The sequence below is a fragment of the Hemicordylus capensis genome, chromosome 3 (assembly GCF_027244095.1).
Source record: "Hemicordylus capensis ecotype Gifberg chromosome 3, rHemCap1.1.pri, whole genome shotgun sequence".
In the NCBI taxonomy this organism is placed as follows: Eukaryota; Metazoa; Chordata; class Lepidosauria; order Squamata; family Cordylidae; genus Hemicordylus; species Hemicordylus capensis.
The window spans coordinates 88,668,517-88,696,220 of NC_069659.1; the positions used below are offsets into that span (position 1 = coordinate 88,668,517).

Sequence of the window (27,704 nt, forward strand, 5' to 3'; positions counted from 1 at the left end):
TGAGATTGAAAAAGGATCACGCCCCCAATGTCAATATTATGTTGAACCACCTTTTGCTTTAATAACAGCCTTGAGTCTGTTGGGATACTTCTCTATCAACCTTGCACATCTAGACGGAGCAATATTTGCCCACTCCTCCATACAGAACTGTTCAAGTTCGGTCACATTGGATGGTAGGTGTTGGTGGACTGCTATCTTCAATTATCCCCACAGATTTTCTATGGGATTTAGGTCTGGGCTCTGACTGGGCCACATGAGGACGTTCACTTTTTTCTCCTTCAGCCACTGTGTGGTCAATTTTGCTGTGTGCTTCGGATCGTTGTCATGCTGAAAGGTGAATCTTCTGCCCATCCTCAACTGTCTGGCAGAGGGTAGCAGGTTTTCTTCCAGAATCTGACGGTATTTTGCCCCATCCGTTTTTCCTTCTACCCTAACGAGAGCCCCAGTCCCTGAGGCAGAGAAACACCCCCACAACAGGATGCTGCCACCTCCATGCTTCACTGTAGGTATGGTGTGTTGTGGATGATGAGCTGTGTTGGATTTATGCCAGGTGTACTGTTTGGTGTTAAGGCCAAATAGTTCAATCTTGGTCTCATCTGACCATAAGACCTTTTTCCATTTGGCATCAGAATCTTCAAGGTGCCTTCTGGCAAAGCTCAAACGAGCTTTAATGTGGCCTTTCTTGAGAAGTGGCTTTCTCCTTGCGACCCTCCCGAACAAGCCACATTTTTTCCACAACACACCATACCTACAGTGAAGCATGGAGGTGGCAGCATCCTGTTGTGGGGGTGTTTCTCTGCCTCAGGGACTGGGGCTCTCGTTAGGGTAGAAGGAAAAATGGATGGGGCAAAATACCGTCAGATTCTAGAAGAAAACCTGCTACCCTCTGCCAGACAGTTGAGGATGGGCAGAAGATTCACCTTTCAGCATGACAACGATCCGAAGCACACAGCAAAATTGACCACACAGTGGCTGAAGGAGAAAAAAGTGAACGTCCTCATGTGGCCCAGTCAGAGCCCAGACCTAAATCCCATAGAAAATCTGTGGGGATATTTGAAGATAGCATTCCACCAACACCTACCATCCAATGTGACCGAACTTGAACAGTTCTGTATGGAGGAGTGGGCAAATATTGCTCCGTCTAGATGTGCAAGGTTGATAGAGAAGTATCCCAACAGACTCAAGGCTGTTATTAAAGCAAAAGGTGGTTCAACATAATATTGACATTGGGGGCGTGATCCTTTTTCAATCTCAGTAATTCTTGTTTTTTATTTCTGACACTTTTTCTGGACTGTAATTGTGATGTTTTTTAGTTGGATGTTATAGGTTGCATTGGATAAGTACAGCTGGTGAAGGGAATTTTCTTTGTGTTTTCATTTCAGGATGTAAGGGAACCAGAATTTAAGGTCTATCAAAGGGGGTGATTCTTTCCAATACCCACTGTATAAAGAAGATGGGAACTTGCTTAGGATTTACAATTTTAAAAATTTGAAATGAAATTTGGTTGTACTCAAAAGTACATTACATAGTGGCTGCCACCACAAGGAATTAATTTATTTGCACATCCGCATTTGAGAAGTTAATTCATTGTATTGTGATTTTCCCTTTGTGCTTGCAGATTGATGCCTGGGCTCAGCTGAATTCTCTGCCAGGCCAGTTTACAGGAAGTACTGGAGTGCAAGTCTTGTCTTCAGAACAGTTATCCAACAGCGGTCCCCAGGCTTGGATTAAAAAGGTAGATGATATTCAGACAGATGAGTCCAAATATCAAATGTTAAATTCCTTTGAAATCACTGGAAGAAGCGACAGTGACACACTTAGGACAGTAATCGCCTCATAAAATACATGCAGAAAATAAAACTGAGTTTATTTTTCTTTTGTGTTTTGTCAATATATGTGTGCACTCTTGTTTTGGAATCTGTATCTACTATGCCTAATTAGCTCTGTGTTAATGCTGGTTTGGTAGGTGAACTGTAGAAATTGGGAGAATGATCTATACTCACATGTTAAAGAGAGTTTTAATTACTCCCATGGTTACTGTTATCTTGTGCTAAAATTGTCCTGGAATATGGGGGTCAATTTAACGGTAGTGGTTCTGTTCTGACCTGATCTGATTTCAGTGGAATTTTGACAGAAAGTTCATTGTGTGAATAGCAGGGCTGTAAAAATCCACTTGCCTGCTTTTGTTGGGCACATCTTTGGACCCAAGTTGATGAAGCTGGGCATGGAGGTGGAGGCTTTATCTCCCATATTTTAGTGCTCTTCATTCCTTAACTCTTTTTCATGGTGGGCAGGAGCCTTATTTGCTGAGAGCCTCTGAGCCCTGATCCCCTCTGATCCAGCAGCATCAGCTGGAAGGACTGGGTTTGTTTGATTGGCGCTAGGAGTGGAGACTTTCCTCTAGGCTTTTCTGCATTGTGTGGTAGAAAGGAGAGTAAGTTGTTAGTCCTAAGAGATTAGACTAGTTAGTTGACTTGATGGGGTTGGTATCAGTGAGACACGTCAGCAAGTTAGGCAGGTGGATAGATCTGAGCGTCTCATACAAAAGGGAACAGAAATATGTGTTTGTGCAGCTTGCTGGGCAGGGGCCAAAAGGTGTACCTTGTTGCAGAAATGTATGTGCTAGTAGGGAGGGGACAAAGCAGAACATATCTGTGTCTCATTTGAGAAGATCAGTGGCTGCAAACGGCACAAAGGAGGACAAAATGAAGCATCTTTAGAAGTCTTTGGGTCACAACTGAGGGTAATAAGACAAGCCCTGGCCTGCTCACAGACCTTGTGATATGCTGCATGCATCTAAGGAGGAACCTCCTTGGGATGACTTATGAAAGGCGGTATAAAAACTGAACAATAAAAATAAACTCCTCTGAGGAGGAAATGCCAAGGGAGCCTTAAGTGCATGGGTCAGAATTGATGCTGTGCTGGTATGTTTGAGAAGGATTGCTTGGAAGGTTTAGAAAACCCATGTAGTGTGAACTTCTATGCTTGGCAAGTCCATTTTTACAGCCTTGATGAAAAATAATGTATCTCTCCTTGATGTATACTCTCTTCTGTCAGAATTAAGTTCAGCTGCTTTCTAGCTCTGATTGGTTTTCATAGCACCATTTCTTGGAGCCAGCTGGTTTTGAAAAGTGGGCTGTAGTTGAGTCAATACATGCACCTAGATACAGTAACTGGAGAGTTTTATAACTGTGTTCTGTTGATAAAATGTATTATACACTTTTACACTTTTGTAATTAAAATATATGGGAAATTCTGTAAATATATTATCTGTAAATATTTACCAGCTGAACAGGTTTTCTTTGTGGAAATAAAAGTGGGGAACCAGTGGTCGTTCTGGGGTGACAGCAGTCATTTTAGCAAAGGTTTTGCTGAAGTTTCTATTGTATGTTTGTCTTTCATCACCATGTACAGTTCACAAAGAGGCCATGTGTGCTATAGTTTAATTGGCAATGTATCCATTAGGCATATGCCAGTTCTTTTTTAATAAAATCCGAGAAGACTGAACAAGTGGCTCTTGAATCATGACATCCTAAGAACAGAAGGGAGCAAGATGACTTTGTTTTTCCCTTTGAAGCAAGCAATATAAGTGACATGCCTGGGCTCCTGTCCCTCTCTAAGCAGTTCCCACATCATGGCCACTTAACTGGCCCTTTTCCAGCCGCTTCACATTGCTTTCGGCTGTCAGTTGTTTGATCACGTGTCAGTTTAAAGATGGTGGAAGCTCTGTTAATTTTTATATTCTTAGTGTAAATGATGGTGCCATATGCAAGCAGCAGTCCTAGGGTGTTCTTGACCTCCATTTCTTGGGATGCTCAAGATAGGATGAACTGCCCCTTGACATCGGTAGGCCTAGTGTACTCATAGAGTCTCCTGTGGTTCGATGATCTTCGGCTTTTTCTAATCTAAGGTTTCTTTTTGGAAATCACAGATTTGTCAGTGGAGAATAAACAGTGCTTTCTGCCCTTTCCTTCCTATTCTGTGCTATACCTGAATGTCCTTAGAATCAGTCTTATTGATTCAAAGATCATTGGGGCCTGGTACTCAGAACATGGATCTTCCAAGAGTAGGAATTGTTCTGAAGAATGTTTTCATCGTGACAGTTTGTTGAATGTAAGCATAGAAGGAGTGGCGAAGCACTGGCATTTCTGTTCTTTTTCTTCCACAGTGGAATCAAGTATTTGGTACCATCTTGGTTACCAAGGAATTGTTGCATAGAAAACTTCTCTCCTGTAATCTGTGAGGTTGGATTGCTAGATTCTTTGATCTTCTCTGGCACCATCTGTCTCTAAGTGCTTTCCTAAATTCAGAATGCACTGGCATTCTCTTGGGGTAGATGGAAATCTCTCCATGTAAAGATTATGATTTATCTAATTACAGGAAAATCACATGCAGCTTGAAAGTGACCATGTAAAGCTTACATGTATACAAGATAAGCACAGCAGCTGTTCACGACAGCAGTAATGGATGTTTTTGTGTAAACCACCCTGAGCCATTTTTGGAAGGGCGGTATATAAATTAAAAATAAAGAAGAAAGTGGTCCCTTTTAAGTATTCTTTACTATTATACAAAAAGGTTTTTATTGAGGAATTCTAAATTGTATTAACAGAGAGATGTGTGCTCTTTTCTACTCAGTGCCTATGTGAGGGATGTAAAAATGCTGTGAGATGAAGAGTCTGTATTTTTCCTTTCCAACTTATATAGCTTCCTTATTTTCCTTATTCAGAAGGCTTTGAATAGAAAAGGAGCATACACCTCTTTAATACAATTTAAAATTCCCAAGTGAAAAGACCTTTCTACAATACCTTCGGGTTACTTTTCATTGGGAGTAAGTTGTATTTGAACTCAGTGGTACCTACTTCCAAGTAAATGTACACATAATTAGACAGTCAATTTGTTAGTATTTGAAATAATAAGAAAGTAAAGCTTATTCACCATTACCCAACTTAATAAATGCTCATCACTTTTAGTGAGCACAGGCATTGGAATGCTTTTAAATCTTATATTGTACTACTTCGACTCTGTGGCAAATTGATTAGGGAACCTAAAGTGATATTGGTGATTTGTTTGAGATGCAAAACTTAACAGCTGCATTGCAATGTTTTTTGTTTTGTTTTTAATATTAGCTGAGGAGGCAAAGCATACTGAAATTCAAGTCACTTTGAAGTTTCTTGTGAGATTTGCTTGTTAATATGCTTGATGTTGTAGAAAGAAAGCCACCTAAAAAAACAGTGGCAGTTTGTTGTTTTGTTATGTTTTCCTTTGTTTGATTTTTAGTAATGTGTGTTAAAATGTTTGGGCATTAGGTTGTTGCACAATATTCCTAAAGGAACAACAACTTCAGTCAAATTATTTCTGTTTTGCATTATCATCAATAATGTAATCAGTTCACAAATACAAAAATATTAAACTTGTCACAGTACATTTGTAACATATTCATTCTTCCTTTAGGTTTATTTATTTGCTTATTTGTTCAAGTATATGATGAAACACGGCAGACTCTTTAGAGGGAAGTTTATAAAAGATGTAAGCCTGTATCTAAAGAACTGGATCTAAAGAACTGAACAACTAACTTTATTCACTCAAAGGGAAGTGTGTTTCTCAAACACAGCCCCTCATACCATAAAAATGCTTCTAAAATGAAAGAAATCCTATAAGCCACATGTGATATGGTCTGCAAGGTCTGCTGGTTAAAATTTTAAAAAGTTTTTTTTTTTAAGTTGTTCTAGGTTTGATCAAGTACTTGGATAGACCATAAGGAGCTCTCATAAGGGCTCATGGTCTGACAGTGCAATCTTTGCATGTTTCCTTAGAAGTAGGTTCCAGTGTGTTCAGTGGGGCTTACTTCCTAGTAAATATGTTTGGTTGAATACTTTAAGTTGTATCATATTTAGATTTTCCAACAATGCTATCTGACTTCTATTACCAAAAATAATTTTCCGGACCTTAAGATTTTTATGTGTGTGTGTAATTGGAGTTCACATCATATGTTAATATATTTGTAGATAAGCTTGTAGTGTGTCAATAAATAGAAAACACACTTGGAGCATTTACAAGTGATGAAAAGTTAACGTGGCTTTCTTCTATATTTTGTCTGTCAATCAAAAAAAAGCCCAAAAGTTTTTGTGATTTCGCTTTCGTAGAAAAGGAGAGCTGGCTAAGCATGATATTTCTGGAAGGAGGGGCAGCTCTTCGAGAGAGTCATCGTGGTGCACGATGTTGTGAGTGAAGGGGAGAGTGAGTGAGTGTGTGTGTCTCAGCGGTTTGGAATGCTGCGCTCTTCTGAAGCTTCCCCTGTCCCAGTACTGTGTCCCCCTTCAGGACCTAGATTTCATCAGGAGGGCCCTGGCTGCGCTGACCTTAGACGATTGCTGCAATGAACAGGAGTCCTGCTGCTGACAGTGCCCAGGTGAAAAATTTATAGGAGAAAGGGAGTAGTGCTTCATTGGTGTTGGACTTTAATAATGATCTTCCCTTATTCAGAGATCAGTGACTGCCAATATTAATGTCTCCTGAGAGCAATGCAAGATCCACCAACAAAGTAAGCATTTCCTAGTAACAGTAAACAAACAAAGGGAATTGGAGGGAGGGGGCAGACATTTTCATTTCTCGTTAGAAGCTGGACTGGTGCATAGGTTTCTTAAATTTGGCTAACATGGGAGCATTGGTTTGTTAACTCTGGACTTCCTCAGGAAGCTTAAGTGGATGGATTTTCTATTTTACCGGATCTATACAATAGTAAAGAAACCTACATGAAACTTCATCTTTACTGTGCCTGCTAGTTAAAACCAGATTACATTTGTGATTTCACACAAAGGTTGAATGTGTTTTGTCACACAAGTAATCACCTGCTTTTTATAGATCATGTACTTTAGGGCAGGACTGTGTAATCTCTATTTATCTATACACAAACAGGTATGTTTGGGTATTAGAATGAATCTAGAATAGAATCTGACATTTGGCATCCTAAGAAGTTTAGCATTTTATTTTATTTTTTAAAATTCTTTTTCTGCCATTGTGGGTGCTAGAAACACCTTGCAGAAAATGAGGTATGTCTGCAGCTGGATGTGGTTTCTGGTGAGCAGGACGTAGGACTAGTGGCATTCACAGCTTCATATTATTTATCCTCACTTTAGCAGCATGTTACTGGCAGTTTCATTCGCCTAAATTTTGGGAAATAGAACATATTATGCAAAGGAAGTACACCTAGCTTATTAGTGCAGAGTATGGATTTCTGTGGTGGCAAATCGAGCCTCATTGCACACTTGTTTCCCCCCCTCCACCTATACACTTTCTCTGTTGTGCTTGGTGAGTGCCGGGCTTCTGTTGCTCATGAATACAAGAATATGCACTGATTGAATTCTGGCTACATTGCTAATCGCCCCATTTTAATCATGGTTCAGTGCATTCTTAGGAAAATGAAGACCACAAACCATTGTGAATGGGGTAGCTCTTTACATGTGATCAAAAGAAGGACTGGAGACTGCATATGAGAAACTGAGTTGGGCCAGAGGAAATGGCCTGTAAGACAGCAGTATAAGTAAATTTAATTTCTCAAGTAATTACAGACTTTGCAAATACTATCAGTGGCAGACACAGTCTGCTAACTGTAGTCCATTGTTCTGTGTTTTTCTTATAGGTATTCATCCTTGCACCCAGGATTGGGTATTCTTGGAGTTCCCATTTGTGTGGGCTTTTCTTGGCATTGAATGAATCTGGTAAATTGTAATTTCTTACCTCTTTGGTTTTTAAACCCTCTTGTGCCAGTCTAGACATCACACTGGAATTCTAGTTTTGGGTGTTGGTGCTGATTTTACCCTCCAGAAATTCTTACAACTAGATGCTTGTTGTTAGGTTTTAATTGCTTGTCCTGTAAACTGAACATGGACCCTTACCCCATGTTGAAGAAATTAGGTCATCATCTGGTGGTATGAGAACTAAAACACTGTTAGTCTCATCAGAAATAGGAAGATTCAGAGATGAGGAATTTCCATAGAAGCAACATAGTGAATATTGGAATGGGAACATATTCTAAATGTCATTTGATAATGAATGAAATCAGATTCAGGCTTCCTCATTTTTCTGTCTTGAGAAGTCCCTTTAACTTAAAGTTAAGTTCACTGAACTTCACTTTAAAATTTTTTTTAGTCAGTCCCACATAATTCAAATAGTTGGCCTAGCTTGCAGTTGCTTGTTTCAGTGGCAATGGTATATTACTCTACTACTCTCGCTTACATAGGTACACAAGCATTCCTTTTTTTATGTATTCTTGCAAACTGCACTTCTATTCTTAGGATAGCATTCTTTCATGAACAGAGAAGGACCTCTCCTGTCGCCACAGTGTGTGAGCTAGAGTCTGAATGGAATTGTGTTTCTATCCTTTCAAGCACTTGTTCAGTTTCCAGACCATGCTTAAAGAGCTTTCTGATAAAGTATAAACATCTTAAGTTTGATGGACCAATGTTCTGACTTGGTATAAGGCAGTTTCCTGTGTTCCTATGACAATGCTGCTTCACTCTTAATGACTTCTGCATTGGCAATTGCCGTGTAAAAAACACAACATTTTCCAGCTGGATGTGTCAAGCTGAGTTCTTTGTTTCCCACATCATTACTGTTAGAAAATGTTTTGAAACGATTCGTGGGACTATAGACTTGCTTGGATGCTAAATATTCAGTGAATAAACCCAGCTGTGTTGGCTCCCTGTTTGACAGAGTTGCGAGATGCAATTGCGAAAACGTGAGGCATGCTGCAGTTCCATTCAAATCAATGGTACTTCAGGGTGCAATTCAATATTCTAGCTCCATTGTTTTAGTTGGACTTAGGAACACCTGGCTTTCTTTGGATTCTAACCATAGAACCATGGGTAGTCATTGGATGTAGTTGGCATGGCTACTTGTCAAGCTAAGTGGGAAAGGGGATTCTCTATTTATAGAGTTGCTTTTTGAAGTTGGACTGCACTTCAGAAGCAAAGTATATGGCAAATCCTTGCGACTTTCAAAAGACCTTGTCAAAAAGTTGGTCTGTGTCGTCTTTGTGAACTGAGTACACATTGGTGATGAAACAGACATTGTTGATGAACATTCTATCATTGCAAAGCAGGTACAAAAGAGGAGTCGGAAACCTGGGTGACATTGACTGGGGTTTGTATCATTCTCTGCATGGTTGCCCTTTTCTAATGAGAGGTTCCTGGAAAGGAGAGGGGAGGATGAAAATGGAAGTAAGTAAAAGCCATTCCAAGGTGTATCCACCAGAGGCAGTTGGTATCTGGCATCAGTCTCTGTGTACACAAACTGCATGGCTTGCACCAGTCAAAAAGGGTCAGGGAGAGAGGTAATGCTTGCCTCCATTTAGCCTTTCCTGATAGCAGAACACCTTTTCCAAATTAATCTCGAATTGCATGATGTACAGGTATCTGTTTAATTGTATTGTAGGTAGTTCTTGTGGAACTGATGTTACACATATTCTGGACATTTTATCATTTAGATCTTTTAACACTAGAAAATGGGAAGCTTGATTCATACTGCAGTGGGTATGTGTCATAATTGTCTGTGGTGAAGTGCAAATCGTTCATAAGAATGATTGTATGCTCTTCATTTGTTTTCACAAACTATTTTCAGTAAACAAAAATGAATAAAGCAATTTGAAAGCAAAGACATATCTGATGAGACCAAAAGACTTTGTGTCTTACAAAAGACTACATGAGAAAAAAAAATTACTTTAACACTACCACTGTATATTTTTAACACAAGCAGTTTGTTGTGTTGGGTCATTGGGTGGGGCAGAAAAGAGAGATGATAGTTCACAGAATAGCCTGTGAACTTTCACCCCTCTATATGGAAACTTGTTTCAGGGCCAAATCTGCCTTGTAGCTGCCTTCTTGCCACGGTCAATGCCAGCCCTACTATTCACAACACTGCGGCCATCGAGGCCTAGGTACGTAAACGTTTAAGGAGTTTTTAAAGTACTTTACATCAAAGAGAATGTTTGATAATCTTACACCAGTTAATAGTATTCCTTTTATGGTTATTTGAGACAATTGTCACATGGTGCTGTTGACCTTATGGCTAAATTCTTTTTCCTTGTTTTAAAAAATGCCTGTATCAGTCTTGGGGAGTTTTTAGCAGGGAATGAGCAAATGGTTGTTTGTATAATGAAATTGGGGGGAAATATATTTAAAATATGCCTAAATAGTATATGAGATTTCCATTTCTAAATGTTTGTATTTTATTCAATAACTAGGTACACTTGGCACAAGTACAAATATTGCCAGTTAAACATAACACTACCTCCTTGCACAAGATGAGAAGAGATGCATTGGAATTTCAGTAGTGTATTTAAAATGCTTGTTACTTTTAAAAATATAAATATGTAAGTGGATTATTTGTTTCCACTTTCAAATTAAAACATTTAACTTTTAAAAACTGTTTCTTGTTAGATTTTTTAAAAACATGTATTCAACTTAAAATCTGACTTAAAATTTAAGGAAAGTGTATCAATTAAAATCTGGAAGAGAAACATTAGGACGTTCTTTAATTAATTTATTTTTTAAAGAGTGCTAAATGAAGTGTTCTCTTTTACTTCTTTTCTTTGGGTAGGATCAGTTTCTTAGAGCTGCCCCTGTATCTGGAGGAATGGGAGCCCAACTCATGAGAAAGATGGGATGGAGAGAAGGAGAAGGTTTGGGGAAAAACAAAGAAGGAAACAAGGAACCGATTCTAGTTGATTTTAAGACAGATCGAAAAGGTGAGTCTTTTCTCTCTTTCTCTTTGGACTTGACTGTTGTATACTTGCTAGCTCTAATACAGGAAATGTGATCCAGTGGTGAAAACATATTTCTGTGTGAGCATCACTGTTCCTTGTGGGATGAGGAAGGCTGGAATGCCGTCATCCATCTCTGTCATCCATCTCTTTCATTGTCTGTGCCACAATAAACAAATGATCAAAGCTGTCCATGCTGATCATCTGTTGTGGGAGTGAGGAGGGGGAAGAGTGACTGAAGCACACAAGCAGCCAAACATCACAGATAATTTGTTCAGTATGCAAGAAGCTCCGTATCTGGCCCATTATTTTATTGGTGTGGAAGGAGCCACCTTGAGGTGGACTCGAGAATGCCTTTTCTTTTCACAGATTACCAAAATGAACTAACTCCCTTTAGACTAAATAAGCTGAGTGCACTCAATATTTTCTCGAGCGAGTGACTCAGAAGTCAGTTCACATTTTTCTTTAGCAATTTGACTACTAGTCTCTTTTATAAAGAAAAGACATAAACACCACTGCTTAGTTGCCTTTTCTTGAACAGCTTCTCTTTGCTTCTAGTTTTCATAGCCATGTGCACATTTTTGATGTTTTGTAAACAAAGTTGTATTACTACTAACTTTAATATGGCCAAATGTGGAATCTAAAGCCTGACACAGGCCTGAGGTGGGGTGGAGTGGTAGACAAATGCAAGCACTTGGCAGGTAAGACAAACCATTGTTGGATTCCTCTTTCATTTAAATAACATCTAATTCAAAACTTTACAATTTGTTGAAGGGATGAGGGAATTTCAGTTTGGCTTAGGCAGACCAATGATTCTTAAGCTTCATTCAGTTGCAAACCATAGTCCTGGTTTTGCCACTTCTTTGTGGACCATCGTGTTTCCTTATGTTGTGGCTGTTACTTGGGAGGTTGCTAGAAAGAATTCCAAATTACAGTCCATCCCTTCTGTACCCTGTTGCAGCTGTACTGAGTGTTGCCACCTAGGGATGTGCATGGAACTGGTTCAGAGGCCCTTTATGGGCTTCCAAACCGGTTTGAAAGACTGGCAGTTCGGTTGGTTGGAAGGTGTGGGGGGATAACTTTTAAGACTGGGGAAGGTGATCCCCCCGCCACTTTTGAGAATAGTGCTGGTGGGGGAAACGTGGCTGGCTGGGGTAGAGCACCCTCCCCAGTCCTTAAAAGTTATCCCCCCCACACACACACCCCTTCAAACTGCCAGTTCTGTGCACATTCCTATTGCCACCAAAAGAATGAATGCATGGAATGGAAGGAAAATAGACGTGTTGCTGGAGGGTAGGTGTTGCTAGGTTTGTGCATGCTCTTAGTGCAAGTGATTGCAGTGAAAACTTGGAAAGAAACCTCTGACTCTTCAGCATTTCTCTCTTTTGTTACAAACTTGTGGGCCTCCTGAATGTACACTGTAGAGAGGGTTACTAGTTGCAGGCAGGATATTCCAACTGACATGTCTGAATAGGGGTCTGCTATAGCCTCATCAGTGCAAGCAACTTAGTGTGCTGCTGCAGCTATGCACATCTGTCGGATTCCAGGATTGGTCCGTTATTTTTTTCTCCCTATGCTTTTATATTATGAAAGGATTCTAAAGGAACATAACAACTGATAGAAAAAGATGGGGTTTAAGATAGGGTCTCTTAGTACAACATGCTTCTTTGGCTGAAGGTTTTATAAGCACTAGGTCTGTGTGCTTTGGTAAAATTGGAATTCTGATGTCAGAATTCCTTGCCCCCGCCACAAGGAGGCAGTAGGATGCGGGGCAAGTGCCCCGAGTAGCGTCCTTGTGGTGGGGCCCTTTAATTCACCACTCAAGACTGGCACGGGGGTGGCTGGGCAGCACAGAGTTCCTCGGGAGCTTGGAGTTGGGGGTGGGCAGGGAATGCAGAGCTGCTCCTTGAGAGGCCCGTGCGCCACTGGGGAAACATGGGACTCCAATCTTCAGAAGCCTGTGTGTTTTCCCAGTGGTGCATGGCACTTCAGTGCTTCCTGTCAGCCCCCACCCCGAGTTCCCGAGGAACTCTGTGTTTCCCAGCCATCACCGTGCCAGTGCTGGGTGGCAAATTAAAGGACCCCCACCACCAGGATGCTACCTGGGACATTTTTCCTGCATTCTACTGCCTCCTGCCTCCTACTCCTCTACCAAAACGCACAGGCATAATAACCATAACCATTTTAAATATATAAAGAAGATATTAGTTTTAGTGATGGAGAAATTCAAAAGCAAAGGCTTGTGCGCCTGTCTCTCTCGCTTTTCACCACTTAAAGATCATATATTGTCAAAGCATATGTACTATGTATATATCTTAAAATTTATTCTGTTTAAATCATTCTTATAGTGAAATAAGGTCCCTGAATCTTGGATGGTAATCAGTGACTGCAGTTTGGCAGGCTGCAGCACTTACATAAGAGACCAAAGATGCTATTGCAGATGGGGAAAACTCCTGTCAAGTTCACACATCTGGAACTTTTGCATTTCATAATGGGGAATCTGTTGGTTTTGTCATCTTAACACAGATTGTGGTGATCTCTTAAACAAGAATTCTTGTTTTCTCCTTAATTGGTTCTTAAATTATTAAATCCAAACAGTATGTATATCTTTGTTGCAAAATCGCCTGCTTGTTTAAAAATATATGTTTAATAACATATACATATTGAGTATGTGAACTAGCCTAACTAAGTCCAGGCATTTGATCACATGAAGTTATATACGCTCACTGTTTTCAGGCACTTACCTCTGGAGACTTAATTTAATATCTTAGTCCAGTGCATTGAAGGAATATGGTATTGTGCTATTTACATTAATGGTAAATTCCATAATTCTGTGAATATTTTAGTCTTAGGTCATTTCTAACGTATCAAGTTAAATGGATATTTGAACAATAATAAAGCAATCATATTTTAAGAATGTACTTTGATTGTTTAAAATTAATATTTTAACCAGTTAGTACATGATATAAAACTTTATTTTGTGACTCTCTAATAATTTTTACCCTTTTAGTAGATGTTTCACATATCTTTGTTAAACTTGTTTCAGTGTAAAAATTGCAGTTAAAATCCTGAAAAGGGTTAAAAATAGCACTTTTCCTATTAAAATAGCTCAAAATATAGTTTGTTTTGGGCTTTTGAGAAGGATACTTTGAATGGGGAAAAACATGTCTAATGGAAATTTGATTTAAAAAATATGTATGGTTTTGTTGTGTCTGATCCTGGCATTTCTACAACTTTTTGTAACCCATCGTTCTTGCCTGCTAGTTAATGCTTCACTTCTTTATACCTTACTGAAGACTTAGTAACAGTCTTATAATAGAAGTTAGAGTGATGAGAAGAGAAATGTGGTAACCTGTTCCCTGATTTTCCACTGAGATTTATCATCTCAGTACGTAAAGGGAAACAGTGATTCAGTTATCCTACATGTAAAGAGTTCAGGTTCTTGTCTAAGGAAATATTCCCGAGAATTGTGGCTCTTACCTTGAAGAAGCGCATTTTTTATCCTTACACAGTCATTGAAAGGACTGAGGAAGCCTCTTGACAAGTTCTCTGCTCTGGACATTTTCCCCTTACCACAAATAACTAACTAAATAAATAAATATTTGTTCAGTGACTGGCTTGCATTTGTTTATACTTTCACACATTACAAAATTAGCCCAGTGTTGGGTTAGCACTGGAAAGATTTTATCATGTCTGTATTTTACAAACACATGTCAAGGTGGTAACTGGACAGCGAGCATGATGTTCTCTCTGCAAAAATCTATCATGGAATATGTTAGCTGCTCATTGCATCACTGTGTCAGTCTTGGCTGGCTGTTGGAGCCAACATGTGGTTAACTTTTGGGCTGTATGAAAATGCTCTTTATTCCTCTGAAATAGTTTAACGCTTTTAAATATTTTGCTATGATGAGAATTAATGTCAGAGTTTATAGCGGTTGATTTCTAGTCTGTTGGGCACTGTGATGTCTGTCAAGAGACCTAGTTTCTGTGGTTTTCACTTCACAAACCAAGTGTATCAAGCTTCCATTTACAGCTGGATGTACTCTCTAATATGAGAGTTAGTGATTTTGGAACGGTAGTAATGGGTCCATAACCACATCACCACCGCACCTTATAGTATGAACATTCATTCAGTATTTTTGTACTACTAATAATCCTGTCCCCAATGGAGAGCTCTTTGGACCTTTCTCAAGTGCTTCTGCACATGTGCAGAGGAGTTACCAATTGGCCCTTCCAGTTGCAGTGCCTCGTGCTGCATTAGGCACATCCTTCAGCCTTCAAGAGTGACTGGGCAAGGGATATGAGGAATTCCTTGGTTTTAGGGGCAGGGCTGGGAATGTGCTGAAAGACTAGAAATGTGCCATGTACATACACAAATTGTTTTTGTGTTGCATTTTTACCCCACCTTTGTTGCATTTTTCTCTTAAGATGCTCAGGGAGATGTATATGGCTCTCCTGGCTTTCTTTGGATGCCAGCCTCTTTGGTGTCCCTGTGAATGCGGAAGTTACAAAGCAGACATACATAAGAAAGCATTTATTGTTTAGCTATTAAAGCATTTGAGACTTTCTTCTAGCAGCTTTAATGACACCAAAGGATTCAAACCTTTCTAAATTTTTCAGTTATAAATACAGGCTTGATAGGAGAATACGACTTATGGCAATACTCTGAAAACTGTATCTGACATATGTAGATGCTCAGTTCAGGATTTTTCAGGAAAGGGATATTTTTAAACAGATGATTTTGGGGTAGTATTTATTAAAAATTTACTCTGCAGAATCCTATTCTAGTTTACTTGTTCTTCAGCTCATCTATTTTCTTATGTTTGACTGCCTTGTGGTCAACCACTTGAAAGGCTTCCAACTTTAAAGTATTTCTGCACTCCGATGTAGCATTATTGCATACTGCAGCCAAAGGAATGAACACACATTTTGAAGGAAGAGAGTTGCTAGGGAACAGGTAGGTCTTCCTTGGTTTGTACATGTTCCATGTCACTATTTCAATGCAAATAGCTTTAGTAGAAGGTTTGGTCATCCTGCCTAAAAGTGCACTTTGGACTGTTGTTTAAGAATCACAGACACACTAAGTTACTGCCATCTGAGGAAAGGAAAAGGAGTGCATTGCAATTGGATGAGTAGTTCAGAGGGGTTGGAACCAAGTGGGAATGTTGTGAAATTGAATGATGGCGCTGGTTGGACAAATGTTGAAGTAGGTGTCTCTGCTCTTAGAATGTGCTGGTAATGCCATGCTTGTTCTTGGTTGTTAACTTGGTTAAAAGACTAGATAGAGATCTTGGGCAAAATCTAATGTGCAAGGACACACAAGAGACACTTTTTTCTCTGCTTTTGTTTAGGCTTAGTTGCAGTGGGAGAAAAGACACAGAAGAGACATGGACCTTTCAACACAGTGAAAGATCTTTCAGGTGAGGCTTTCACATGTTTGTCTCAGTTCTGCTAATTTTGGTTTTTCTGGATAACTTTCTAAAACACAATCTGTTGTCATTAAGGCAAACATCCAGTTTCAGCATTGGTGGAGGTCTGTAATAAAAGAAGGTGGTCGCCCCCAGTATTTGTATTGGTGAATGATAATGGCCCTGATCATCGTAAACATTTTCTCTTTAAGGTAAGCTGGAATTTTCTCATGCTGCCAGTTATACTAGAAATTGATTTAATTCTTAAAAGTGGAGGCTCACACTTTCATGTAGACATTTTTTATTCAAATTTATTTAATCCAGTGTCTAATCTCAGGAAGTTACAGAACACTTGTTTTAAGGGTGGACCGGAAGAGGCACTATGAAGCTAATTGAGAACATCCCACAGATAATGCTATGCGGAACACTCCTCCCTCCGCCCCTTCTGATTTCATTACACGTAAAGGTGGGGGAAGTATTGTCTGAACAGGCCCTAAGTTTGCTGTTGGAGCAGTGTGCTCTAGTGAGTTTGCCTTCTTCAAAATGTCCCCAAGGTGTAGAGGAAGGTGCTCTGAGTTAATTCAACAGTGAATGTGTCATGTTCTCCTGTGTCCTTCTTCATGCACTACATTTTTACTCCTCCTATTCAGGGGTCAAGAAATGTTGGCTCAGTTCACCAGCCAGACAAAATAGTTTACTCCTCAGATGATTCTCGAGCTATGTTAATACATAAATAGTCAGGAAGTTTTTCACTCATCAGGCTTCATTTTTCACTCATCACAGACTAGTAGATTTCCTGAGCCCTGCTCATGTTTAATAGGACTGGTATCTATTTTGTGTTTGGCTGTGTGTGCTTGAGAGCAGATATTAAGTAGGGGCCCTGAGAATTTATAGGCAGAGTCATGTTTTCTGCTTAAATAAAACATTCACATTATTTTATGTATTTTGCACTGACTGTCCACCTCATTAGTAAACCTAATGCTGAGGCTACTTACGTAATCTGTATGGTTTGGAGCCAGGTTACATTAAAAACTGCCTGTGCCCATATAAAACTTGTCTGGCCTTTAAGATCTGTCTCACAGGATCTTGCTTTCTGGCTCACTACTGTCAGGTTCAGTTGGCAGTGACTAAGGACAGGGCCTTTGAAGTGGCTGCCCCCCCCCCCGTGCCCTTGAAATGCCTGCTCCATGGAGGTCTGTCTTTCTCCATCATTAGCAAACTTTAAGAGATCTGTGAAGACCTATTTTGGAAGGATTTTTTGTCAACTAGTTCAAACTAGCTGGTCTTAATTTGGCCACCTTGGTATCTGCCTACCAAAGACAAGAGAAAGTTGTCTTTTCTCTTTTATGGGCTTTTTATGCTGCTGATTTGTCTTTTATTTTTCTGTAATGTATTTATTCCTTTTTATTGAAAGCCACTTTGTGAGGCCTTGTTTTGAAAGGCAGGATAGAAATATTTTAATAAAATATTCATTGTATTAATATATAATAGAGCCTCTGTATCTTGATCAGTGATATGAATATTGCACTAATTATACTACCAGCTGTCTGTCTGGTGGACTAGTGGGGCCAGAGGAAAGCGGGGCATTATTTTTGGAAATGTTAAAAGAAAAAAATACAAAGGGCTTGTCTTCGCATATCAAAAAGTCTGTTTTGGACAACTTCTTATTTTCTGCCCTTGCCTACTGAAATAGTCAATAGGTGATGATGTTACAGATTGTAGTTTGCCTCAGCTAAATGTATGGAATCTTACGGTGCATGGAAAGGCAGCCTTGAAAGGGGAAGATGTGCATCCTGTCCCCAAAGCCATGTGTGCTTGTGACATTCTGTAGGCAGTGGCAGTCATGGGGCCAGCCAAGGCTGTACAATTTGCTCAGTAGAAAGTATAACTTCAGACCCCCAAGAAATTTTCTCGATTTGCAACTTAATGACCAGACCCTCTGAAAGATTGTTTATTCATTATGAGTTGTATCCTGTGATACTACCCATACTACAAATAGAAGGAAGCCCATTTAAGGGAACTCTTACACGATTCATGACTGAACCAGTATTTGAACCTGAGTCTCCTCACTCCTAGTCTGACACTCCAGCCACTACAAGAGAACTACCACTACCACCACAGTGGTGTCCTGCAGTGCCTTGCCTGAGAACTGAGGAGCCCTCCAGGAAGAGCTGGGATGGGTGTGAATGGCATCTTCCATGAGTGGAGTTCCACTTGCAGAACGTCCCTCCACCCCATTTTCAGCATTCCCTTCTCTCCTTTATGCCCCATCCCACTTCCTTTTGGAACATCGCCCAATCCTCAGGAGAAGCTTTTTATGGGGTGCAGGAGATTGCTTTGGGGAGGAATGAGTGAAGAAGTTCCTTTGTGCAAATTTTCTTCTGCTTCTGTAACTTAGGAAATAACCCTATATTTATACCTGCTTGTAAGCCAAGATTGGCTCCCAGAACAGCTTAAAATTAAAATCTCCACAATGATACAATATTATGGATATGTTGAAGTGGCCTGGCAATCCTGGTCTCTTTCTTGGTAGAGTAGGGATGCACAGCTTCTGGCCTCTAGCTGTTGGGCTACAAGTCCTATCATCTCCAGTGGCCAGTAGTCAGAGATGATGGGAGCTATCATCCCACAAGAGTTGGTGATCTGAAGTTGCGCATGTCTGCTCTAGAGGAAGGAACTGCAGAAAGATTCAGAGTCTGTTAGTAAAGATGTCAACCCACAGAGGCAGCCTTTTTTGCAGTCTTTTCTGACTCCTATTAGAAAGGTTATAGGAAAGCATCAACTCGACAAAAGGCAGTATAGAAGAATGTCCATTTGGCCTTTTGATAAAGATAAAGTGTGCGTCGAGTCAGTGTCAACTCCTGGCAACCACAGAGCCCTGTGGTTGTCTTTGGTAGAGTACAGGAGAGATTTCCCATTGCCATCTCCCGTGCAGTGCGAGATGATGCCTTTCAGCATCTTCCTATATTGCTGCTGTCTGATATAGGTGTTTCTATAGCCTGGGAAACATACCAGTGGGATGGAAAATGTATTGTATCTATTTTTCTTTGGGTGGATCAGTCTTCCAGGGGGTAATCCTTGAATTCACTTGGGGCAACTTTCTTTTTTCAGTACATATTGGACAGCGTGCAGATCTGGAAGCAAGTGAATTGGGGTATATCCCTTTTAAAAAAAAATCTTTCCAAGGAAATAGAAACAGTTGTTAATTAGGGATGTCCATGAAATGGATTTTGCATTTTGGTTTTAGCTCGAAACACAACGCAGATGGCCAAGTGCGCAGTCGACCTGATTGTTTCAATGAAACAAAACTTGAAACGTTCCAAGTGGTTCAGCCATAGGGAACAATGGGGAAACTCGAAACACCCCATTGTTCTCCATGAGTAGCTCCTAGGGACACCAAAGTGAGTTGGATGGTTGTGCATGGTGGGTGCTTGCTACTACCACCCAACCAGCAAAGGAAATGGGAAAGCTGGAGATTTTAAACAATTTTTTAACTTTTCCCCAAAACCCCATAGGATCAGAAGCCAGTACCAGAAAACCAATCAATAATGGAAAAACAGACCTCCAAAATGGTGCTCGAAACGTTTCGAGTTAAAACAGGGTTGTTTTGTTCCGAGCTCAAAACAGGCACTTGATTTGAAGGTTGTTTTGTTTCGTGCTCAAGATGGCTCTTTCAAGTCGAAATGTTTTGATGAAATGTATTGCACATCCCTATTGTTAATGAATACATATATATAAATGTTGTGTGTCTCCTCTCTCAAACAGGTGATGGTCAATGGAGTTGAACACAAGCCTAGCTTTGCCAGTCCTAACAAGAAGCATGCTAAAGCCACAGCAGCGACTGTGGCTCTCCAAGCGTTGGGACTAGTACCAAAGGAGCTCTTGGCTAATGCCACCAGCTTCAGGAGTGCCTCACACAACTAAGCTCTTGTTTTTATATTGACATTTCAGATTAGTTTTATTCTACACAAGGGGTATTTCCCTCCTGTCATTTGTAAATACACTAGGAACTCATTGTAAAAACTGTACAGACACCTTCAGGCTTTTGTTTTTGTACATGGAAAATGTATGTAAATCACATTTAGTTTTGGTATGTTTATATTATTGACGTTAGTGATGTAATTATTTCTTAAATTACTAAACATCAAAACACAAAGACTTTGAAGGTATCCATAATTTGTCTTAAAACGCAGCCAATTGTTCCTTCAATATGGAATGTAAAATTTTACTGTTTTGTACCATGATGCATTTCCCATGGTTTTGGTCAAGTAATTGGTTATTGTCATTGGTTCAAGGCTGTATAGTCTGTTAAGTCTGCAACAGTAGGTGGCAGTCAGTGCTAGGCAGGTGTCGGGCCTCTACTGCTTTAACTGCAAAGTGAAAATGAGGAGGTTTGTTGGATCGTATGCTGCTCTTACTTTTCTTTCCACCTCCGCCTTTGAATGCTATTTGGCATCTAGCTCAATTGATCTGTTCAGAAAAGTTCTACCTTTCATTGAGGAGGAAACCTGTTCAGCAATAGAATGGATGGAATTAAGATAAAAGAAAAATCCCTCCCTGCATGTTTTGGTACAAAATACATTACATCATTATTTTCCTTTTCAAATACACTGCTTGATTTTGATTGTATAAATTTATGGTTACTGTGAATTTTAAGCTATAACTGGATGAGAGTATAGAATGATGCTAATGTTGTTGTACTCAGCTTGGTCAAAATAAAGCAGCACAAGTTCATTATCTTATTTACTGACCAATGAACACTGATCTGATTTCCTGCACAAAGAAGTGAGTCATGTCAATAATACCTAATGTTTCTTTAAAGCTCCTTGTTCATTTTTGTAGAAGACTTAATTGCCTAGCAGAAACAAATTTTTAAATAAAATTAGAAAGCCAGCCACAACAGGACTGGTTTCAGGAGGCCAGCCACAATCTATCCTCCATTGGGGCCCCCTCCCACCTAGCTGGGCCCCAAGAGAGTTGCTTGACACTGCCACATCAAAGCTATGGGCAGAGAAGTGGTCTGGTGGCACCACTGGTGGGTCCTGCTGAGGACCCTGAACCTTCAACAGCTGCTTGATTAGTCTGACCTCAGATAGCAGCCCTAAACAACAGCACATGATCTTGAAGAATTCAGAACAGGAATTGCCCTGATCTGAGATCTGACTGAGATTAACACCACAGAAGAGAATAGCTTATTATATGTCAGCAGTAAATGTTTGATTACATTTGCAGAAGTTTAATCTAGTTTCAGGTCATACTTTTAAAAAAAGGATATTTGGGGGTTGAAATATTAGTTTATTCAGCACAGGAATGTTCTATAGTATTTCAGTTTTATTACTCAGATTACTAAAAAGATACAGGTCATCTAGCATTAGAACTGTAGGGCTGAAAGGGCAATTAACCAACCTCTCTTGTATTACAATGTGTAACAATTAGAGAGAAGATGTATGCAAAGAATGCTAATAAAGCTATCTAGCAAACAGTCAAAATTTATTCCATGTACCTCCTACCTGACATCTGACTGGAAGAGTAATAGTTATTGCCTCATTGCATTTGCTTGCCATGGACATGCTCAAAATCGTTTCAAATTAACTGCATGTATTAATAAATATAAGTAGTTTGCCTGAATCTCACTCCTTGTGCACCTGTATTCTACAGATGCACAAGGCAACTCTTCAATGAAGAAATTGATCCACAGCACCACACTACTTGGCACTCAAGTGAAACAGTTGTATAATCTAGGTCCCCCCCGCCCTTCTGTTCCCGATGCTTTATTTGTTCTTAGAGATGAAGTGGTTGCTTTTCTTATTCAGTTGTACCTTTGTTGCAAGGGTTCTGTATTGTAATGAAAAAGAGGAAGTCTCAGAAAAATAGTCAAGAAAATAATCGCTTTCTCTGGTACTCCACACTTAGAAGGCTGAGGACTAAATATGTATTCTGCCTATAAATACATATTTATATGTGACACATCTGAAGATGGGGTTTCAATAGTACTGTACCTAGGTAATTACAGCTAATGGTAGTTTGCCACAGCTTTAAAAATAATTCCTGTCTATGTTTGGCATCCTAAGTGGATGTTAATTTTTATGGACTTTTACTATTTCTACAGAGACTTTACTAATTTTTGGTAATGGCCATTACTGATGAGCACTGAAAAAGCCAGTGCAATCGTTCCTGGTTAAGGTTGGTATCACAGTCATGGCTGACCCCTGCAGTGGGGTGGACCCATTAGAATGGTCTGCCCGAGAAAACTTGGATCCTGTAGGATTCCAAAGGGCCTTGGAGGGTTTTGGAGTTGGTTCTGGTGGTGATTCTGTTGATGCCCTGGTATATACCTGGAACAGGGAACATACTGTACCAGGGCAGGACAGTAGACACTATTGCTTCTAAGCATCCTCTCTGACCTGCTTCAAAATTAGTTCCATGGTATATGGAAGAGCTGTGAGAGTTGAAGCAGCAAGATAGATGACTGGAGCGCAAATGGAGAAGGACTCATCTTGAATTCAATAAGACACAGCATAGAGCCCATCTGAAGGCCTATGCTGTGGCAATATATGCAGCAAGGAAGTTAATTTGTTCTGCGTCTACTGCATCTGCACGTTCTTGTCAAGCAGAATTCCGGATTGTTAGGGGTTTAACTAAAGCCCCTTCTGTTTCAAATCTGTTTCTGGAAACAGTCTCACTGTGATGCATTTAATGAGTTCTTTGCAGATAAAATATCTTGTATTTGGGCTGATCTGGACTTGAATATTTCTGCAGGGCCAGTTAGGGCGGTGTCCAACAATCCCTCTTGTGAGATTAGATTGGATCAGTTTCAATTTGTGACTCATAGGAATATAGGAAGCTGCCATATACTGAATCAGACCATAGGTCCATCTTGCTCAGTATTGTCTACACAGACTGGCAGTGGCTTCTCCAAGGTTGCAGGCAGGAATCTCTCTCAGCCCTATCTTGGAGATGCTAGGGAAGGAACTTGGAGCCTATTGCTCTTCCCAGAGCGGCTCCATCCTCTAAGGGGAATATCTTACAGCGCTCACGCTTCTAGTCTCCCTTTCATATGCAACCAGGGTGGATCCTGCTTAGCTTAAGGGGACAAGTCATGCTTACTACCACAATTATTATTATTATTATTATTATTATTATTATTATTTATTGACATTTATATCCCGCTCTTCCTCCAGGGAGCCCAGAGCGGTGTACTACATACTTGAGTTTCTCTTTCACAACAACCCTGTGAAGTAGGTTAGGCTGAGAGAGAAGTGACTGGCCCAGAGTCACCCAGCTAGTTTCATGGCTGAATGGGGATTTGAACTCGGGTCTCCCCGGTCCTAGTCCAGCACTCTAACCACTACACCATGCTAGCTCCACAAGACCAGCTCTCTTCCCAAGAGAGAATGTGGACAAGCTGCTTGGAGTGGTATCTCCTACCAACTGTTCTTTGAATCCTTGCCCAACATGGCTGATTTCATCTTGCAGGGAGGTTGTTGGAGCTGGCCTGGTTGATATTAATACCTCACTGAGGGAAGGCAGGATGCCACCTTCTTTGAAGGAGGTAGTGGTCAGACCCCTTCTTAAGAAGCTCACTTTGGATCCCCTTGTGATGGATAATTACAGGCCAGTCTCCAACCTCCCATGGTTGGGTAAGATGATTGAGATGGTGGTGGCTGACCAGCTCCTAGTTTTGGAGGGAAATGATTATCTAGACACATTTCAAATTGGTTTTGGGGCAGGTTATGGGGTTGAGATGGCCTTGGTCAGCCTGATAGGTGATCTTCACCAGGGAATTGATGGAGTGTGACTCTGCTGGTTTTTGGTTTTTGGTTTTAAATCTCAACAGCTTTTGATACCATTGACTATGGTATCCTTCTGGATCGCCTGATGGATTTGGGAATAGGAGACGCTGTTCTACAGTAGTTCCGCTCTTCTGTTCTGGGTAGATTTCAGATGGTGGTGCTTAGTGACAGTTCTTCAAAATGGGAGCTACTATATGGAGTCCCTCAGGCTCCATGCTGTCACTAATGCTTTTTAACATCTACATGAAACTGCTGGGTGAGGTCATCAGGGGATTTGGTGCTGGGTGTTATCAATGTGCTTATGACACTCAAATTTATTTCTCCTTCTCATCAAAATCAGGAAACAGCATTAGCCCCTTAAATACTTGCCTACAGGCAGTAATGGGCTGGATGAGGAATAATAAGCTGAAGCCAAGCAAGATGGAGGTGCTCATTGTTGGTCGTAAGACAGGATAGAACTTCCTATTCTGGACGTGGTTACACTTCCTAAAAAAGAACAGGTTCATCGTTTGGAAGTGCTCTTGGACCCGGGTCTCACTCTGGTCCTCAGGTTGAGGCTGTGGCCAGGTGCGTTTGTTGCTGGCTGTGTTTGATTCAACAATTCTGTTCCTTGAGGAGAATGACCCCAAAACAGTGGTACACCAGCTGGTAATCTCCAGTTTGGACTACTGCAATGTGCTGTATGTAGGGCTAACTTTGTACATAGTTTAGAAACTATGGTTCAAAATGCGGCATCCAGATTGGTCTCTGGGTTATCTCGGAGAGACCACATTATGCCTACTCTTAAACAGTTGTACTGGCTGCCAATATGTTTGAGCAAAGTACAAAGTGCTGTTTATTACCTTTGAAACCCTGAATGGTTTGTGTCCAGGTTACCTGAGAGTACACCTTTCTCTACAAGATCCCCACTGCTCATTAAGATCATTGGGAGGGGTCTGTCTTCGGGTGCCACCAGTTCTTCTGGAGGTGACCTGGGATCAGGCCTTCTCAATTGTTGCCCCTTGGTTGTGGAATGTGCTCCCTCTGGATATAAGAGGATTATCTTCCTTGGAGAGGAAGATAAGCTTATCCTTTAGGAGAACCTTAGACCCTTCTTTTTAGCCTGGCATTTAGTGATATCCAGTTTTAATTTTAATCTGGTTTAAATGTTTGATTTTAATGTAAACAACCCTGAGCCACTTTAGGAAGGGTGATATATAAATTGAAAAAACTATGTCTTAAGTGCATGATATTTAATATATTTTTATCCTGCCTTGTAAGCACAATGCCTAACAAGGTGGGTCAAAAATGTAAAACACACAATTAACAATAGTCATGCTAAAACAGAATGACAGAAGCAGACTCAGATTTAAAACAGCAGACAAAACAAAATCAACCAAAAACCTCAAATGAGCAAAGTTTTTACAGCCCTATTGAATGAGGCCAGTGGCTTCACCTAGCAAATCTCTTCCAGGTTGCATGGCTGGAGCTATGGATGTTATGAAATAATTGATGGTTGAAGATAAGCAGATAATAGCTTCCACATTCATAGATCTTTGCTAAAAAATAATGCATGTTAGCATTTGCTAATATTTTCAATTCAGATATGAGCTGGCTTTTGAAGAGTGATCACACCAACTGCTTGAACAAATTGGTGAAAAGCTTGTTTATGAATAAGTTACATTAGCATCTTTCATGATATAGTATAGTTTATAATAGAGATATAGTAAATATAGTTAATTATTAGTTGTCTCTTTTGGACTCAAATGTGTAGGGGCCAATGTCTGTTTAGAGAAAGCATACAGACCACCTGCAATTCTATTCTTTCAGAATGCAGGTGAGAGGAATTTGAGGCTTAAAACACTTGTTAAAAGCTAGCATTACTTTTTAAATGGGGAGGGTACTTATGAATTTTTGAAAGGATTATAAAATGAATACATGAGAACATTTTGAACATTCAAAAACACTATAAAATGCTTAACATTTATTGCCCAACAGATGTGAAGAAACCATTGTGTGTTTTGGTTATCTTGATAAAGTAGCAGCTAGGATTATGAAGTCAGTTTGAAGCTGAGTGGAAGGACACACCCTTAATCAGGTTTGTATTTCTTAATCTAGAGTTTGAACAATGCATGCTCATTTTTTGTACTGAGGTTCAGAAAAGCAAGGAACCAAAAAGGATTCCAACCCTCTTCCCACAATAGGGCCATTCATCTGCCTGTCTTGCATGTCAGTGTTCACAATATGCTTGTGGCCAACAGCCAAGTGCCCATGTATACTGAGGGGAAAAAATGACTTATGATCTTACAAATGAGCCAAGCCCTACTGTGCGAAATGATAGTGTTTAAGCCTCAAGTTTAGGAGAAAGTTTTTCCCAAACACAAATGTGGCATCAGAACCTGATTATAAGCATGAGCCTAATTCCTAAACCATTCATGTGGTTTCAAAGGAAATTTGGGGGAAAGGACAACAGCTCAGGCAGAATAGTGGATAGATGCTTAATGTTCCTAAATTTCAAATCTCAGGAGCCTGAGAAAGTTAGATTATGAGGGTATCCATACACAAATACTTCAGAGCAGCTTTGGGTGCTACAGTACACACAGGGAACATGCAAAAGGTTTTCTGCTTTTCTCGTGCTTTTCTGGTCCAAAACTGAGGTGTTCAGCAATCCATCCACTAGGGGGCAAATGGGTTGAAGGCAGATTTTGCAGAATGAGCTAGGAGGTACTACTTGTCAAGCCAGTTTTTCTACTGTGAATCAGTGCAGGTTCACAAGCTGGCCAAAGGGACTGGCTAGAGCTGGCTACTTTTTCTGGTTCAGGCAAGAAGAAAAGGCTAAATGAAACAAGGATATTGTATGCAGGCTACCAGCAGCCAGTATTTCAACTGCTTTTCTCCCACATCCAGGATAACAAGGGTGAGTGGGCCCAGGTCCATCTTGCCAGCCTTTGGCAGGGCATGAAACAAAAGTCCCTATCATTATTATTTATTTAAAATATTTATACCCTGCCCCTCCAGTGCACTACTGCTTGGGGCAGCTCACAACAATAAGATAGACACAGATACAATAAAAGTAATAAAATTAACTATTTTTTTTAAAAGTAAGATTAAAAACCACAATTAGGTTCAAAATAAAACTGAAAATAATAAAAAGCCTCTTTAAAAAGGTGTGTTTTAAAACACTGAGGGAGAGAGTGTGGCAAAGCTCTTCAGGGAGGGCGCTCCAAAGCCGAGGGGCCATAACCGAGAAGGCCCTCTCTCTAGTCCCACCAACTGGATCTGTCATGAGCAGGGCCTGAGATGATGAGTGGAGGGCCCTGGCAGATTCATATAGGCAAATGCAGTCCGACAGGTACCCCAGCCCCAAGCTGTGTAGGGTTTTAAGGTACAATACCAATACCTTGAATCTAGCCTAGAAGCGGACTGGTAGCCAATGACGCTGACACAGGATGGGTGTAATACTCATCAAGCTACTTGCGCCCATGAGCATCCTGGACCAGCTGAAGCTCCTGAACAGTCTTCAAGGGCAGCCCCACATAGAGCGCATTGCAGTAGTCTAATCTGGATGTTACCAACACATGAGTGACTGAGGTCAGGTCTGACTTCTCCAAGTAGGGTTGCAGCTGGTGTACCAGCCGTAGCTAGTAAAAGGCACTTCTGCACACCACTGCCATCTGTGTCTCCAAGGATAGTGTTCGGTCCAGAAACACCTCCAGGCCGTGGACTTTGTCATCAGCATACTGATGGCACTGCAGCCCACACCCA

At 40.4% G+C, this 27,704-nt stretch overlaps 1 protein-coding gene across 7 annotated transcripts in view; it reads left to right on the forward strand.

Moving 5' to 3' along the window:
- SON (SON DNA and RNA binding protein) overlaps nt 1–20,909 on the forward strand; it is a 51,849-nt gene extending 30,940 nt beyond the window's left edge. For 2 of the 7 annotated variants that reach the window (XM_053310596.1, XM_053310597.1), the window contains exons 8-12: nt 1,619–1,735; nt 10,597–10,744; nt 16,111–16,179; nt 16,264–16,379; nt 19,933–20,909. In XM_053310596.1, the coding sequence (XP_053166571.1) occupies nt 1,619–1,735; nt 10,597–10,744; nt 16,111–16,179; nt 16,264–16,379; nt 19,933–20,091 (609 nt within the window). In that variant the 3' untranslated portion in view covers nt 20,092–20,909. The other 5 variants (XR_008319656.1, XR_008319657.1, XM_053310598.1 and 2 more) reach the window with 5 other exon arrangements.
- The last annotated feature ends 6,795 nt before the right edge of the window (nt 20,910–27,704 follow it).